At 45.5% G+C, this 13,481-nt stretch overlaps 1 protein-coding gene across 1 annotated transcript in view; it reads right to left on the bottom strand.

Annotated features, from left to right (window-relative positions):
- PELP1 (proline, glutamate and leucine rich protein 1) overlaps positions 1-13,481 on the bottom strand; it is a 34,186-nt gene that overhangs the window by 15,118 nt on the left and 5,587 nt on the right. The window contains exons 2-3 of the mRNA XM_017860218.1: positions 8,250-8,314; positions 7,774-7,879 (exon numbers count right to left, since the gene is read on the bottom strand). Of these exons, the coding sequence (XP_017715707.1) occupies positions 7,774-7,879; positions 8,250-8,314 (171 nt within the window). The remainder of the gene's footprint in view (positions 1-7,773; positions 7,880-8,249; positions 8,315-13,481) is intronic.

Below are 13,481 nucleotides of genomic sequence, written 5' to 3'. Positions count from 1 at the left end.
TTTTTTTTTTTTTTGAGACAGAGTCTTGCTCTGTATCCCAGGATGGAACACACTGAGGCAATTTCAGCTCACTGCAACCTCTGACTCCTGGGTTCAAGCGATTCTCATGCCTCAGCCTCCTGAGTAGCTGGGATTACTGGCTAATTTTTGTATTTTTAATAGAGACAGGGTTTTGCCACATTGGCCAGGCTGGTCTTGAACTCTAGGAGTCATGTGATCCGCCCACCTCAGACTCCCAAAGTGCTAGGATTATAGGCGTGAGCCACGATGCCCAGTCCTTTTTTTTTTTTTTTTTTCTCTTTGAGACAAAGTCTCACTCTGTCACCCAGGCTAGAATGCAGAGGCGCAATCTCGGCTCACCGCAGCCCTAGAAGAATTTTCCAATGATCTCATACTAATGTTCCCTGCTAGAAAGGGAAAAGAGCACTTTTCAGACTGAAAAATAAGCCTCAGTCATAACAAAACTGCCCCATCTCTTTGAGGTTGCTACTAGCTGGCTCAAACCCACCCTGGAACTCATGGAGAAAAAAAGTTTGAATTTAAAAGGACTTCCTTAGAAAATTAATATGTATCTAAGGAAAAAGCATCCAACACATATCTCCTGCTAGACGAGAGGAGGCTATGTGTCAAAAAAAAGAGAATACTTATGAAGCAAAACTAGGCTGGCCTACCAACAACACATAGGCCCTCATCACTGTCCAGTAATCCTACCGCGTTTCTCTCTGGTTAACTCTGCTACTTAAGTTTTCTCCTCCAACTTCCAACTTGCTACTTCTCCCACCACTGTCACCTGTTTAACCTTGCTCATAACTTCACAGAAAAAACCGAAGCCCAGATATAATTACAAGGAACTACAAAAACAGCAATTACTTTTGCACCAACCTAATAAAACAGCCTTCGCTTCCCACTCCCAAACCTCAAAATTTCATCTTCACACTATCCACTCTCTCCTGCCCTCTTCCTACCCAAAGACAGTCCCTCCACTGTGCTTTCAATACTGTCCCCTCCCTTCCTCTCAGAACCTTACACTTTCACTGGCTTTATCTCCCTTGAATTTCTAACCAGTCCCCATCACACGGACTCTTCCCACTGACATTTATACAGCTCAAGTCTCTCCCATCTTAAAAAGGCTTGTCTTTTTCATTTTATTGATTGATTGATTGATTTTGAGATGGAGCTTCCCTCTGTAGCCCAGGCAGGAGTGCAGTGGCATGATCTTGGCTCACTGCAACCTCCACTTCCCGGGTCCTGGTTCAAGCAATTCTCCTGCCTCGGCCTCCCTAGTAGATGGGATTACAGGCACACGCCACCATGCCCAGTTAATTTTTGTATTTTTAGTAGAGATGGGGTTTCACCATGTTAGCCAGGCTGGTCTTGAACTCCTAACCTCATTATCTGCCTGCCTCAGCCTCCCAAAGTGCTGGGATCACAGGCGTGAGCCACCGAAAAAGTCTTTTCTTGAGCCCATACTTCACTTGCCAAATCCCAGTAATCACCCAGTTTTTCTCCCTCATCATCCATTAGCGCCCAGCATCTTGAAAGGATTTCCCATCTTCCCTCCTTCCGTTTCCCTTTTCCCATCTGCTTCTCATCCCAAGCCAGTCTGGCTTCAGCCTCCACTGCTTCAGCAAAACCACTCTCACTATGGTCTTACCACCCATGCTGCTAACCTAATCAATGATTCTCAGTCTGCATCTTGTCCCACCTCAGGAGGCACATACAGAAATACCTCCTCTCTCATCCCTCAAGGAGTCTTCACTTGGCCCCCTCCAGCCCACAATCCTGATTATCTTCTTCCTGCTGTTGGCCTCAGTCTCCTTCGTAAGTTCATCTTCCTCTACCTGACCATTAAGTGTGATGTGCTTTAAAATCCAGTCCATAAAAGGGTTTATTTTGATAATCTCATCCTCAGTTTCAACTGCCATCTAAATACTGAAGACTCTTCCCCCTAGTAAAAGATGCCAGGCCAGGCTCGGTGGCACACACCTATAATCCCACACTTTGGGAGGCCAAGGTGGGAGGACTGCCTGAGCCCAGGAATTTGAGACCAGCCTGGACAACATAGCAAGAACCCATCTGTGCAAAAACATTTTTTTAATTACTAGGGGGTGGTGGTGGACGCCTGTAGTCCCCGCTCTTGGTGGGGGTGGTGGGGGGTACTGATGTGAGCACGACATGTCAAGGCTGCAGTGAGCCATAATCACAACACTATACTCCAGTCTGGGTGACAAAATGAAACCATGTCTTAAAGAAAAAAAAAAAAAAGAACAAAAAAAGGGCTGGGATTGGTGGCTCCTGTAATCCCAGCACTTCGGAAGGCCGAAGTGGGTGGATCACCTGAGGCCAGGAGTTCAAGACCAGCCTGGCCAACATGGTGAAATCCCGTCTCTACTAAAAATACAAAAATTAGCCAGGTATGGTGATGGGCGCCTGTAATTCAGCTACTCAGGAGACTGAGACAGGAAAATCGCTTGAACCTGGGAGGCGGAGGCTGCAGTGAGCCAAGACTGGGCCACTGCTCTCCAGCCTGGGCTACACAGCTAGACTCCATCTCAAAAAAAAAAAAAAAAGCCAACTAAAGTCTCCACCCACTGAACCATCGGGGCTACATTGAGATGTCTGGCCACTTCCACTGATACCAGATCAGGGGGATAGTTATGAATGGTGCTTCTACTGAATGCTCAAGGCCACAGCCATGGTATCTTCTTCCCACACCTCCAAATCTGTCTTCCAGTGTTCAGGAATCCAGGAGTCACCTTGGATATGTGTTCTACTTGATGCTAATCTATCCTCAGCATCTGCCACTCTGACACTAAATCTCTCTCAAATCTATATCCTTCTCATCAGTTCTACTGCCACAACCCTAGTCCAAGCTACTGTGAATGTTCTCCTAGATTACTTTAGTAGCCATCTACATGGTCTTTCTGCTTCCAATCTGTTCCTTTCTAATTCACTATCCATAAGGTAGCCAGAGATATACTTTCTTTCTTTCTTTCTTTTTTTTTTTTTTGAGATGGAGTCTCGCTCTGTCACCCAGGCTGGAGTGCAGTAGGGCGATCTCAGCTCACTGCAACCTCCACCTCCCGGGTTCAAGCAATTATCCCACCTCGGCCCCCCAAGTAGCTGGGATTACAGGTGCCTGCCACCATGCCTGGCTAATTTTTGTATTTTTAGTAGAAACAGGGTTTCACCGTGTTGGCCAGGCTGGTCTCGAACTCCTGACCTCAGGTGATCCTCCCACCTCGGCCTCCCAAACTGCTGGGATTACAGGCACGAGCCACCATGCCCGGTCGCAGAGAGATACTTTCAGTCACCACCACCACCTCCTTATCTCTGCTTAAAACCTTCCGTGAGTTGCCACTACTTCAAGAATAAAAGCCAAAATCCTTAGCATGGTCTATAAGGCCCTACACAACTTGGTCCACAGTCTCCCTATCTCCCCAGCCACATCTCATCAATTCTAGCCACACGCTGGAATTCTTCAAACAGGCCACACTCCTCTTCTCTCACAGCTTTGGCACATTAGAACACTCTCTTAACCCAATTAACTCCTATTGATCAGTTCAGAAAAGCTCTCCCTGGACTGCTGGCCCTGATCACCACTACCCACACTACCCGAGCTGAAGTCAGATTATCCTGTTACATGTTTTCTGAGAACTATAGTCTTTACCTCCATAGCACCTACCTCAGTTGATCATTTCACATTCATTTATAAAATTACTCATTTAAAGTATCTTCGACAGGCACGGTGGCTCACGCCTGTAATCCCAGCACTTTGGGAGACCAAGGTGGGCAGATCATGAGGTCAGGAGATCGAGATCATCCTGGCTAACACAGTGAAACCCTGTCTCCACTAAAAATACAAAAAATGAGCCAAGTGGGGTGGCACGCACCTGTAGTCCCAGCTACTTGGGAGGCTGAGGCAGGAGAATTGCTTGAACCTGGGAGGCAGAGGTTGCAGTGAGCCGAGATTACGCCACTGCACTCCAGCCTGGGCGACACAGCAAGGCTCCATCTCAAAAAAAAAAAAAAAAAAAAAGTATCTTCAACTAGAACAGGAATCAGCAAATGATGGTCTATGGGTGCCTGTTTTTGCACAGCCCACAAACTAAGAACGGCTTTTACATTTTAAAGGATTGGAAAACAAACAATACACAATAGAAACTATATGTGGGTCACAAAGCATAAACATTTCCTATTTGTAAACATTTACTTCACAGAAAAAGTGCTAGACTCTGAGCACCAAGAAAGCAGGGTCCACGTACATCTCACTGTCTCCCCAGAGCTTGGTACACTGCCTGCCATATGTGCTTAGAAATGCTTGTTAAGGCCGGGCACGGTGGCTCAAGCCTGTAATCCCAGCACTTTGGGAGGCCGAGACGGGTGGATCACGAGGTCAGGAGATCAAGACCATCCTGGCTAACATGGTGAAACCCCGTGTCTACTAAAAATACAAAAAACTAGCCGGGCGAGGTGGTGGGTGCCTGTAGTCCCAGCTACTTGGGAGGCTGAGGCAGGAGAATGGCGTGAACCCGGGAGGCGGAGCTTGCAGTGAGCCGAGATTGCGCCACTGCACTCCAGTCTGGGCGACGGAGCGAGACTCTGCCTCAAAAAAAAAAAAAAAAAGAAATGCTTGTTAAATAACTAAGTGGAGATGTTATCAAAGGATGTAAAAGTAGGGGAAAAAATTAAGACGTTAAAAGAGTAACAAAGTATGACAAATCCATAACCAACCTTACACTGAACAGGAAACAGTTGAAAGCATTCCCCCTGAGAACTGGAACAAGACAAGGACGCCCACTTTCACCACTTCTATTCAACATAGTACTGGAAGTCCTAGCCAGAGCAATCAGACAAGAAAAAGAAATAAAGGGTGTCTAGGCCAGGCGCAGTGGCTCACACCTGTAATCCTAGCACTTAGGGAGGCCGAGACAGTCAGATCACCTGGGGTCAGGAGTTCGAGACCTGCCTGGCCAACATGGCGAAACCCTATCTCTACTAAAAATACAAAAATTAGCCGGGCGGGGTGGCAGGCGCCTGAATCCTGCCTACCTGGGAGGCTGAGGCAGAAGAACTGCTTGAACCCAGGAGGCAGAGGCTGCAGTGAGACAAGACTGTGCCACTGCACTACAGCCTGGGCAACAGAATGAGAGACTCCATCTAAAAAAAAAAAAACAAAAAAAAAAAAAAAAAAAAAAAAGGAAGAAATAAAGGACATCTAAATTGGCAAAGAGGAAGTCAAACTGTCGCTATTCACCAGCGATATGATCATATACCTAGAAAACCCTAAAGACTCATCCAGAAAGCTCCTAGAGCTAATAAATGAAGCCAGCGAAGGTTCAGGATACAAAATCAACGTACACACATCAGCAGCACTGCTGTACACCATCAGCAACCAAGCTGAGAATAAAATCAAGAACTCAACCACTTTTACAACAGCTGCAAAAAAATTAAAATACTTAGGACTATACCTAACCAAGGAGGTGAAAGACCTCTACAAGGAAAAACTAAAAACACAGCTGAAAGAAATCACAGACGACACAAACAAATGGAAACACATCCCATGCTCATGGATAGGTAGAATCAATATTGTGAAAATGGCCATACTGACAAAAGCAATCTACAAATTCAATGCAATTCCCACCAAAATATCACCATCATTCTTCATAGAACTAGAAAAAACAATCCAAAAATTCACATGGAACCAAAAAAGATCCCACAAAGCCAAAGCAAGGCGAAGCAAAAAGAACAAATCTGGAGGCATCACATTACTTGACTTGAAAATATACAATAAGGCTACAGTTACCAAAACAGCATGATACTGATATAAAAATAGGCACATAGACCAATCGAACAGAAGGGAGAGCCCAGATATAAAGCCAAATACTTACAGCCAACTGATCTTCAACAAAGCAAACAAAAACATAAAGTGGGCAAAGGACACCCTTTTCAACAAATGGTTCTGGGATAATTGGCAAGCCACATGTAGAAGAATGAAACGGGATCCTCCTCTCTCACCTTACACAAAAATCAGCTCAAGATGGATCAAAGACTTAAATCTAAGACCTGAAACCGTAAAAATTCTAGAAGATAACATCAGAAAACCCTTCTAGACATTGGCTTAGGCGAAGAGTTCATGACCAAGAACCCAAAAGCAACAAAAACAAAGATAAATAGATGGGACTTAACGAAAAAGTCTCTGCACAGCAAAACAAATAATGAGTAAACAACCCACAAAGCGGGAGAACATCTTCACAAACTATGCATCTGACAACAGACTAACATCCAGAATTTGCAAAGAATTCAAACAAATCAGCCAGAAAAAAACAAATAATCACATCAAAAAGTGAGCTAAGGACATAGGCAATTCTCAAAAGAAGATACACAAATGGCCAACAAACATATGAAAAAAATGCTCAACATCACTACCATTTGATCCAGCAATCCCACTACTGGACATCTACCCAGAGGAAAAGAAGTCATTATATGAAAAAGACACTTGCGCACAATATTTTACAGCAGCACAATTCACAATTCCAAAAATATGGAACCAGCCTAAATACCCATCAACCAAGAAGTGGATAGAGAAAATGTGGTATAGGCCAGGAGAGGCGGCTCATGCCTGTAATCCCAGCACTTTGGGAGGCCAAGGCAGGCGGATCACGAGGTCAGGAGTTCGAGACATACCTGGCAAACATGGTGAAACCCCATCTCTACTAAAATTTTAAAAATTAGCCAGGCACGGTGGTGCACGCTTGTAATCCTAGCTACTCAGAAGGCTGAGGCAAGAGAATTGCTTGAACCCAGGAGGCAGACATTGCAGTGAGCTGAGATCGCACCACTGAACTCCAGCCTGGGCGACAGAGCGAAACTGTATCAGAGATAGATGGATGGATAGATAGATAGATAGATAGATAGAAAGAAAGAAAGAAAATGTGGTGTATATATACCATGGAATATCACTCAGCCACAAAAAGCAACAAAATCATGGCATTAGAAGGAACCTGGATGGCATCGGTGACCATTAATCTAAGTGAGGTAACTCAAGAATGAAAAACCAAACATCGTTATGTTCTCACTTACAACTGAGAGTTAAGCTACGAGGACGCAAAGGCATAAAAATGATATAATGAACTCTTGAGGACTCGGGAGGACAGGTGGGAGATGTGTGAGGGATAAAAAACTACATATTGAGTACAATGTACACTGCTCAGGTGATGGGTGCACCAAAATCTCAGAAATCACCACTCAAGAAATTATCCATGTAACCAAACACCACCTGTTCCCCCAAAACTATTGAAATAAAAATATACATACAGGCTGGGTGCAGTGGCTCACACCTGTAATCCCAGCACTTTGGGAGGCTGAGGCAGGCGGATCACTTGAAGTCAGGCATTTGAGACCAGTCTGGCCAACATGTTAAAGCCTTGTCTCTACTAAAAATACAAAAATTAGACAGGCATGGTGGCAGGGGCCTGTAATCCCAGCTACTCAGGAGGCTGAGGCAGGAGAATCACTTGAATGCAGGAGGCAGAGATTGCAGTGAGCCCAGATCATGCCATTGCCCTCCAGCCTGAATGACAAAGCGAGACTCCATCTCAAAAAAAAAAAAAAAGTTTCTATTTGCAGCTTATCCTCTCCACTATCAGGGAATTGTTTTCCAATTATTCTGCCCTCAGAACTACATGTCCAAGTTGAAAAGAACATACCACATCCAAGATGGGGAATAAGGTGGGGGAAGAGGAGGAAGTAAGGCAGCAGCTGAATCCTCACCTGTAACACCTGCTGAATGCTCCGAAGCCAAGACACACAGTGCTGCTGGAATAGCTCTGTGGGGCTCTCCCCTACCAGCAGGGACAGCAGACACAGGCCCTCGAACCTTCGAAGAAACAAGAGAGTCATGATAAGTGGGCAGAGGTTAGACTTCAGAGACAGTGACTGACTGCTCTTTTATTCTCACTAGGCTATAGAAAGACTTCACTCCCAGTCCACTATGGTTTCCACCTCCTGAAATACTTGGAGTGAGCTGGAAGAAGCAAAGAAAGAAGGAAGCAGAGGTAATCCCAGAGGGAATAGGACATCTGGGAGCTGGAAAAGGTAGGGTTCAAATCAAGTGAGCTCACACAAGGAATGTAACTGTCCACATTCTTGAGAATAGAGAGAGGTCTTGAATCCTGGGGACGGTGACAATGAAAGGAAAGATGTACATATGCCCACTTCCTAGAGAAGAAGCAGGGCCAAAGACTTACCGAGTTTTGATGGAACTGAGACGTGCATTACTGAGACTCACCAATGCCCCAAGAGCTGAAAGGTTCTGGGGGAAAGAAAACAGGAAAGCGAGTTACAAACGGGATGTTAAAAATGCAGAAGATTCTCCAAGCCCTTCTCTGTCCCAGCACCCATGAAGCCTTTCTGAAGTCGCACCTCCTCTGAGGCCAAAAGGCCATCCCACTAGAAGCCTTGGGCTTTTCCCCTTTCCCTGTGGGAAAGGCTGTTTCTCCGCCTTTCCTCAAGTTATATTTCACCTGATCCCTCCCCCCATGCCCCACCCAAGTAGTCCCAAACAGGACAGTCCAACTAATCCCACTACCAGACTTCAAAGATGGGTCTGCTTCACCTCTGTATGTCTGGACAGCACCTAACATAGGAGACATCCATAAATGCTTTTGCTGAATGGACACTGAACTCATCCATTATCCTTCCTTCACCCTCAAACAAATCCTCCTCCTCCTGTTCCTGGCTTCCTTACAGCTGTAAAAATGCCAACATAGACCGAGTCAACCAGAATCCTCCTTCCAGTTCTCCCCTTCTCTCACATTCTGGAAGCCCATGAAAGATGTTTCCTCATCAGCCTCCCAGGTAACCTCTCCATGCCCTGAATGGCCAGCCTCCTCTCACGGCACCCACATCTCCCTAACGGCGTGCATCGCTCCTTCTTCCAACACACACACTATGCACGAGGTTAGGTGAAGGAATACAGAGCTGAATAAAATTAATAAGGTGTCTCCCTGTTGTGGAGGGAAATGTTTATTCATTTGTTCAATAAATATTTACTTCACATGGCTGGGAGCGGCGGCTCACGCCTGTAATCCCAGCACTTTGGGAGGCCAATGCGGGCGGATCACGAGGTCAGGAGATCGCGACCATCCTAGCTAACACGGTGAAACCCCGTGTCTACTGAAAATACAAAAAATTAGCAGGCGTGGTAGTGGGCGCCTGTAGTCCCAGCTACTCGGGAGGCTGAGGCAGGAGAATGGCGTGAACCCAAGAGGTGGAACTTGCAGTGAGCCCAGATCGCGCCACTGCACTCCAGCTTGGGCAACAGAGCCAGACTCTCACCAAAAAAAAAAAAAAAAATTCACTTGACATATACTTCATGTGAGACCTTATTTTAGGTGCCAGTTGCTTATTTTCTAGGTAGAAGAAACAGAAAATAAACAACTGACAAAGTAAATACATAGTATATCAGAGGGTGCTAAGAACTCCAAGGAAAAATAAAGCAGAGTAAGGAAGGAAAGGAATGCCCAGAGTAGGTAAAGAGGACAAGATTTAATGTAGGAGAGTAGGTACAAAAAGCATCTCCAAAAAGGGCCAGCCTGAGCAACAGAGTGAGACTGTCTCAAAATAAATAAATAAATAAATAAATAAATAATAAAAAATAAAATGTTAAATTGTATGGTTTGTGAATTATATCTCAATAAAGCTGTTTTGGCCAGGCATGGTGGCCTGTAATCCCAAAATTCTGGGAAACCAAGGCAGACGAATCACTTGAGGCCAGGAGTTCCAGCCCGGGCAACACGGCGAGACCCCATCTCTACAAAAATTTTTAAAAATAAGGCAGGTGCAGTGGCATGCACCTGCAGTCCCAGCTACTCAGGAGACTGAGGCAGAAGGATCGCTTGAATCCAGGCGTTCAAGGCTGCAGTGAGCTATGAACGCACTACTACACTCCAGTCTGGGCAAAAGAGTGAGACTCTCTCTCTTAAAAAAAAAAAAAAAAAAAAAAAAATCTGGCCGGGAGCAGTGACTCACACCTTTAATCCCAGCACTTGGGGAGTCCAAGGCAGGTGGATCACTTGAGGTTAGGAGTTTGAGACCAGCCTGGTCAACATGGTGAAACTAAAAAAATCTAAAAATCTACTAAAAATACAGAAGTTAGCCAGACGTGGTGCTGTGGTTTCGCCATATTGGTCGGACTGGTCTCCAACTCCGGACCTCAGGTGATCCGCCTGCCTTGGCCTCCGAAAGTGCTGGGATTATAGAAGTGAGCCACCGTGACCAGCCTAATGAAGCTGTTTTTATAAAAAGGCATACTGATAACCATAAAAAAAAAGAGTGTTCCAGGAAAAGAAAAAAACAGAGGCTGGGCAAGGGGCTTATGACTGTAATCCCAACACTGGGAGGCCAAGGCAGGAGGATCGCTTGAACCCAGGAGGTCAAGATCAGCCTGTGCAACCGAGGGAGACCCCATCTCCACAAAGAATTTTTGAAAATTAGCCAGATGTGGTGGAGGGCACATGTGGCCACAGCTACTTGGGAGGCTAAGGTGGGAGGTTTGCTTGACCTCGGGAAGCCAAGACTGCAGTGAGCCATGATCGCCACCACTGCACTCCAGCCTGAATGGCAAAGCAAGATCCTGTCTCTTTTTTTTTTTTGAGACAGAGTTTCGCTCTTGTTGCCCAAGCTGGAGTGCAATGGCACGATCTCGGCTCACTGCAACCTCCGCCTCCCGAGTTCAAGCAATTCTCCTGCCTCAGCCTCTCGGGTAGCTGGGATTACAGGCATTCACCAGCATGCCCAGCTAATTTTGAAATTTAGCAGAGATGGGGTTTCTCCATGTTGGTCAGGCTGGTCTTGAACTCCAGACTTCAGGTGATCCACCTGCCTCAGCCTCCCAAAGTGCTGGGATTACAGGTGTGAGGCCACTGCACCCAGCCTCCGATCCTGTCTCAAAAAAGAAAAATAAAAAGAGCGAAGACGGTGAGATGACAGCACACTTGGTATTTCCGAAGAACAGCAAGGAGACAAATTGTTGCTGGAGAAAAGTGAGCAAGGTGGAGAGGAGTAACCAACGATGAAGGTAGTGGGGCCAGACTGTGCAGAGCCATATAGGTGATTACAGACTTTCGCTCTAAAGAAGATAAAAGCCGTGAAGGGGAGAGAGAAATTGAGCAGAGGAGTGACAATATCTGACTTCTGGTTTGCTTTTTTTTTTTTTTTTAACCAACAGCATTTGTGTTGTCTTGCTGAGAAGGAAGAAGCACGCAGATGAGGTAGGAGGTTACTGTAATATGCCAGACAAATGATGATGCAGCTTGAAGAATGTGGTAACTGTGGAGATACAAAGCAGTCAAAATCAGGATGTATTCTGAAGGCAGAGACAACAGGATTTGCCATCAAATTGAATATGGGTGGAAAATAAAAAGAAGGGTCCAAGATAACACCAAGGTTTTTTGCTGAGCAACTAGAAAGATGAAGCTGCCATTCACCCAGAAGGGAACTAATGCAGGAGGAGCAGGTTTTGGAGTCACAATCAGGAGTTCCGTTTCAGGGCTGTTCAATCTGTGATGTGTATTTAACATGAAAATGGAGATGCCAAATAGCCACTGGGTAGACAAGTCTGAAGAGAACTCCTGGCTGGAGATGTACACTCAGGAGTTGCTGGCCTTGAGACTGAATCAGTTCACCAAGGGAAGGAGAACAAAGAGAGAAGAGAAACAGTGCAAGCACTGTTGTAGGCACTCAAACCTTCAGAGGTCACAGAGGTGAGGAGGGATCAGTCTTTACTGGAAAGGAGTAACCAGTGTGGTAACAGGAGAATCAAGAGAGGAGAGGAGCTGGGAGAGGTGACTCATGCCTACAATCCCAGTACTTTAGGAGGCCAAAGTGGGAAGAATGCTTGAGCTCAAGAGTTCAAGGCCAGCCTCAGCAACATAGCGAGACCCCATCTCTACTAAAAATCAAACAAATTAGTTGGGTGTGGGCGCATACAACTGTGGTCCCAGCTACCCAGAAGGCTGAGGAGGGAGGACTGCCTCAGCCTGGGAGATCAAGGTTGCAGTGAGCTACGATCGCACCACTGCACTCCACCCCGGGCAACGCAGCGAGACCATCTCAATGAAACAAACAAAAACAAAAAGGGGAGAGACATCCCAGAAGTCAAGTGAAGACAATTGTTTAAATAGGAAAGTATAATTAACTGTATCAAATGGTACAGATAAGTCAAATATCATGACCCAAATTGATCTTTGAACTTAATGTCTTGATGAACACCATTGATCTTCAAGAGTTACCATTTCACCCAGCAAAGGGTTGTTTTGGCAGCATTGAGGCTAAAAGCCTGAATGTAATGAGTTCAACGGAACCACCATCATAGTAATAATCCATTCAGGGAAGAACCTATAATAGATGTTAAAATGAGTGGGTGAAAGGTTGACAAGATCTAAGACATTCACATTATCTCCCCCCAGGACACTTACTTACAAATGAAAACCATCATACCGTTATAACAGTGAAAACACCTGGCAGAGACCCGCTTAACCTAGAACACGTGCTCCTGATAAGATGCACCAAGAATGACACATCATTTCTGCAGGGTTTTCTTCTTTTTTGTAGAGACGGGGTCAAGCTAGTCTTGAACTCCTGTGCTCAGTGATCCTCCCACTTTGGCCTCCCCACTAAGCCTCTGAATCTCATGCTGGGATAACAGGCGTGAGCCACTGCACCGGGACGACTTCTGCAGTCTTCTTGCTGAAAACGCACAAAGCTCCAGTTTAATTTGTCTGTTGTTTCCTCATGATTAGATTCTAATCTGAGGGGCATCTTACAAAATAACTATCCTGTACTCTTTAAAAATATCAAGATCATAAGACAAAGGTGGAAGAACTATTTCAGATTAAAGACTAAAGAGACATTATAACTAAATGCAAGCTGGGCGCGGTGGCTCATGCTAGCACTTCGGGAGGACGAGGTGGGTGCATCATCTGAGGTCAGGAGTTCAAGACCAGCGTGGCCAACATGGTGAAACCCCATCTCTACTAAAAAATAATAATAATAAAAATAAAAATAAAAAATTAGCCGGGCATGGTAGCAGGCACTTGTAATCCCATCTACTTGGGAGGCTAAGGCAGGAGAATCGCTTAAACCCAAGGGACAGAGGTTCCAGTGAGCCAATATCATGCCACTGCACTCAGCCTACGCGACAGAGTGAGACTGTCTCAAAAAAAAAAAAAAAAGCAAAACAAACAACAATAACAACAAAAAACTAAATGCAATGTGTAACCCTGCATTAAATCCTGGACTAGAAATTTTGTTGCTGTTGTTGTTGTTATAATGGGTGCCTTTAGGAGAACTGATGGCAAAACTTAAAAAAGATCTGCAGGGGCCGGGCGCGGTGGCTCAAGCCTGTAATCCCAGCACTTTGGGAGGCCGAGACGGGCGGATCACGAGGTCAGGAGATCGAGACCATCCTGGCTAACACG

The sequence above is a fragment of the Rhinopithecus bieti genome, unplaced genomic scaffold (genome assembly GCF_001698545.2).
Source record: "Rhinopithecus bieti isolate Rb0 unplaced genomic scaffold, ASM169854v2 scaffold_54263, whole genome shotgun sequence".
In the NCBI taxonomy this organism is placed as follows: domain Eukaryota; kingdom Metazoa; phylum Chordata; class Mammalia; order Primates; family Cercopithecidae; genus Rhinopithecus; species Rhinopithecus bieti.
Note: the sequence above shows the minus strand (reverse complement) of the source record. Positions and strands in the feature narration are given on the sequence as shown.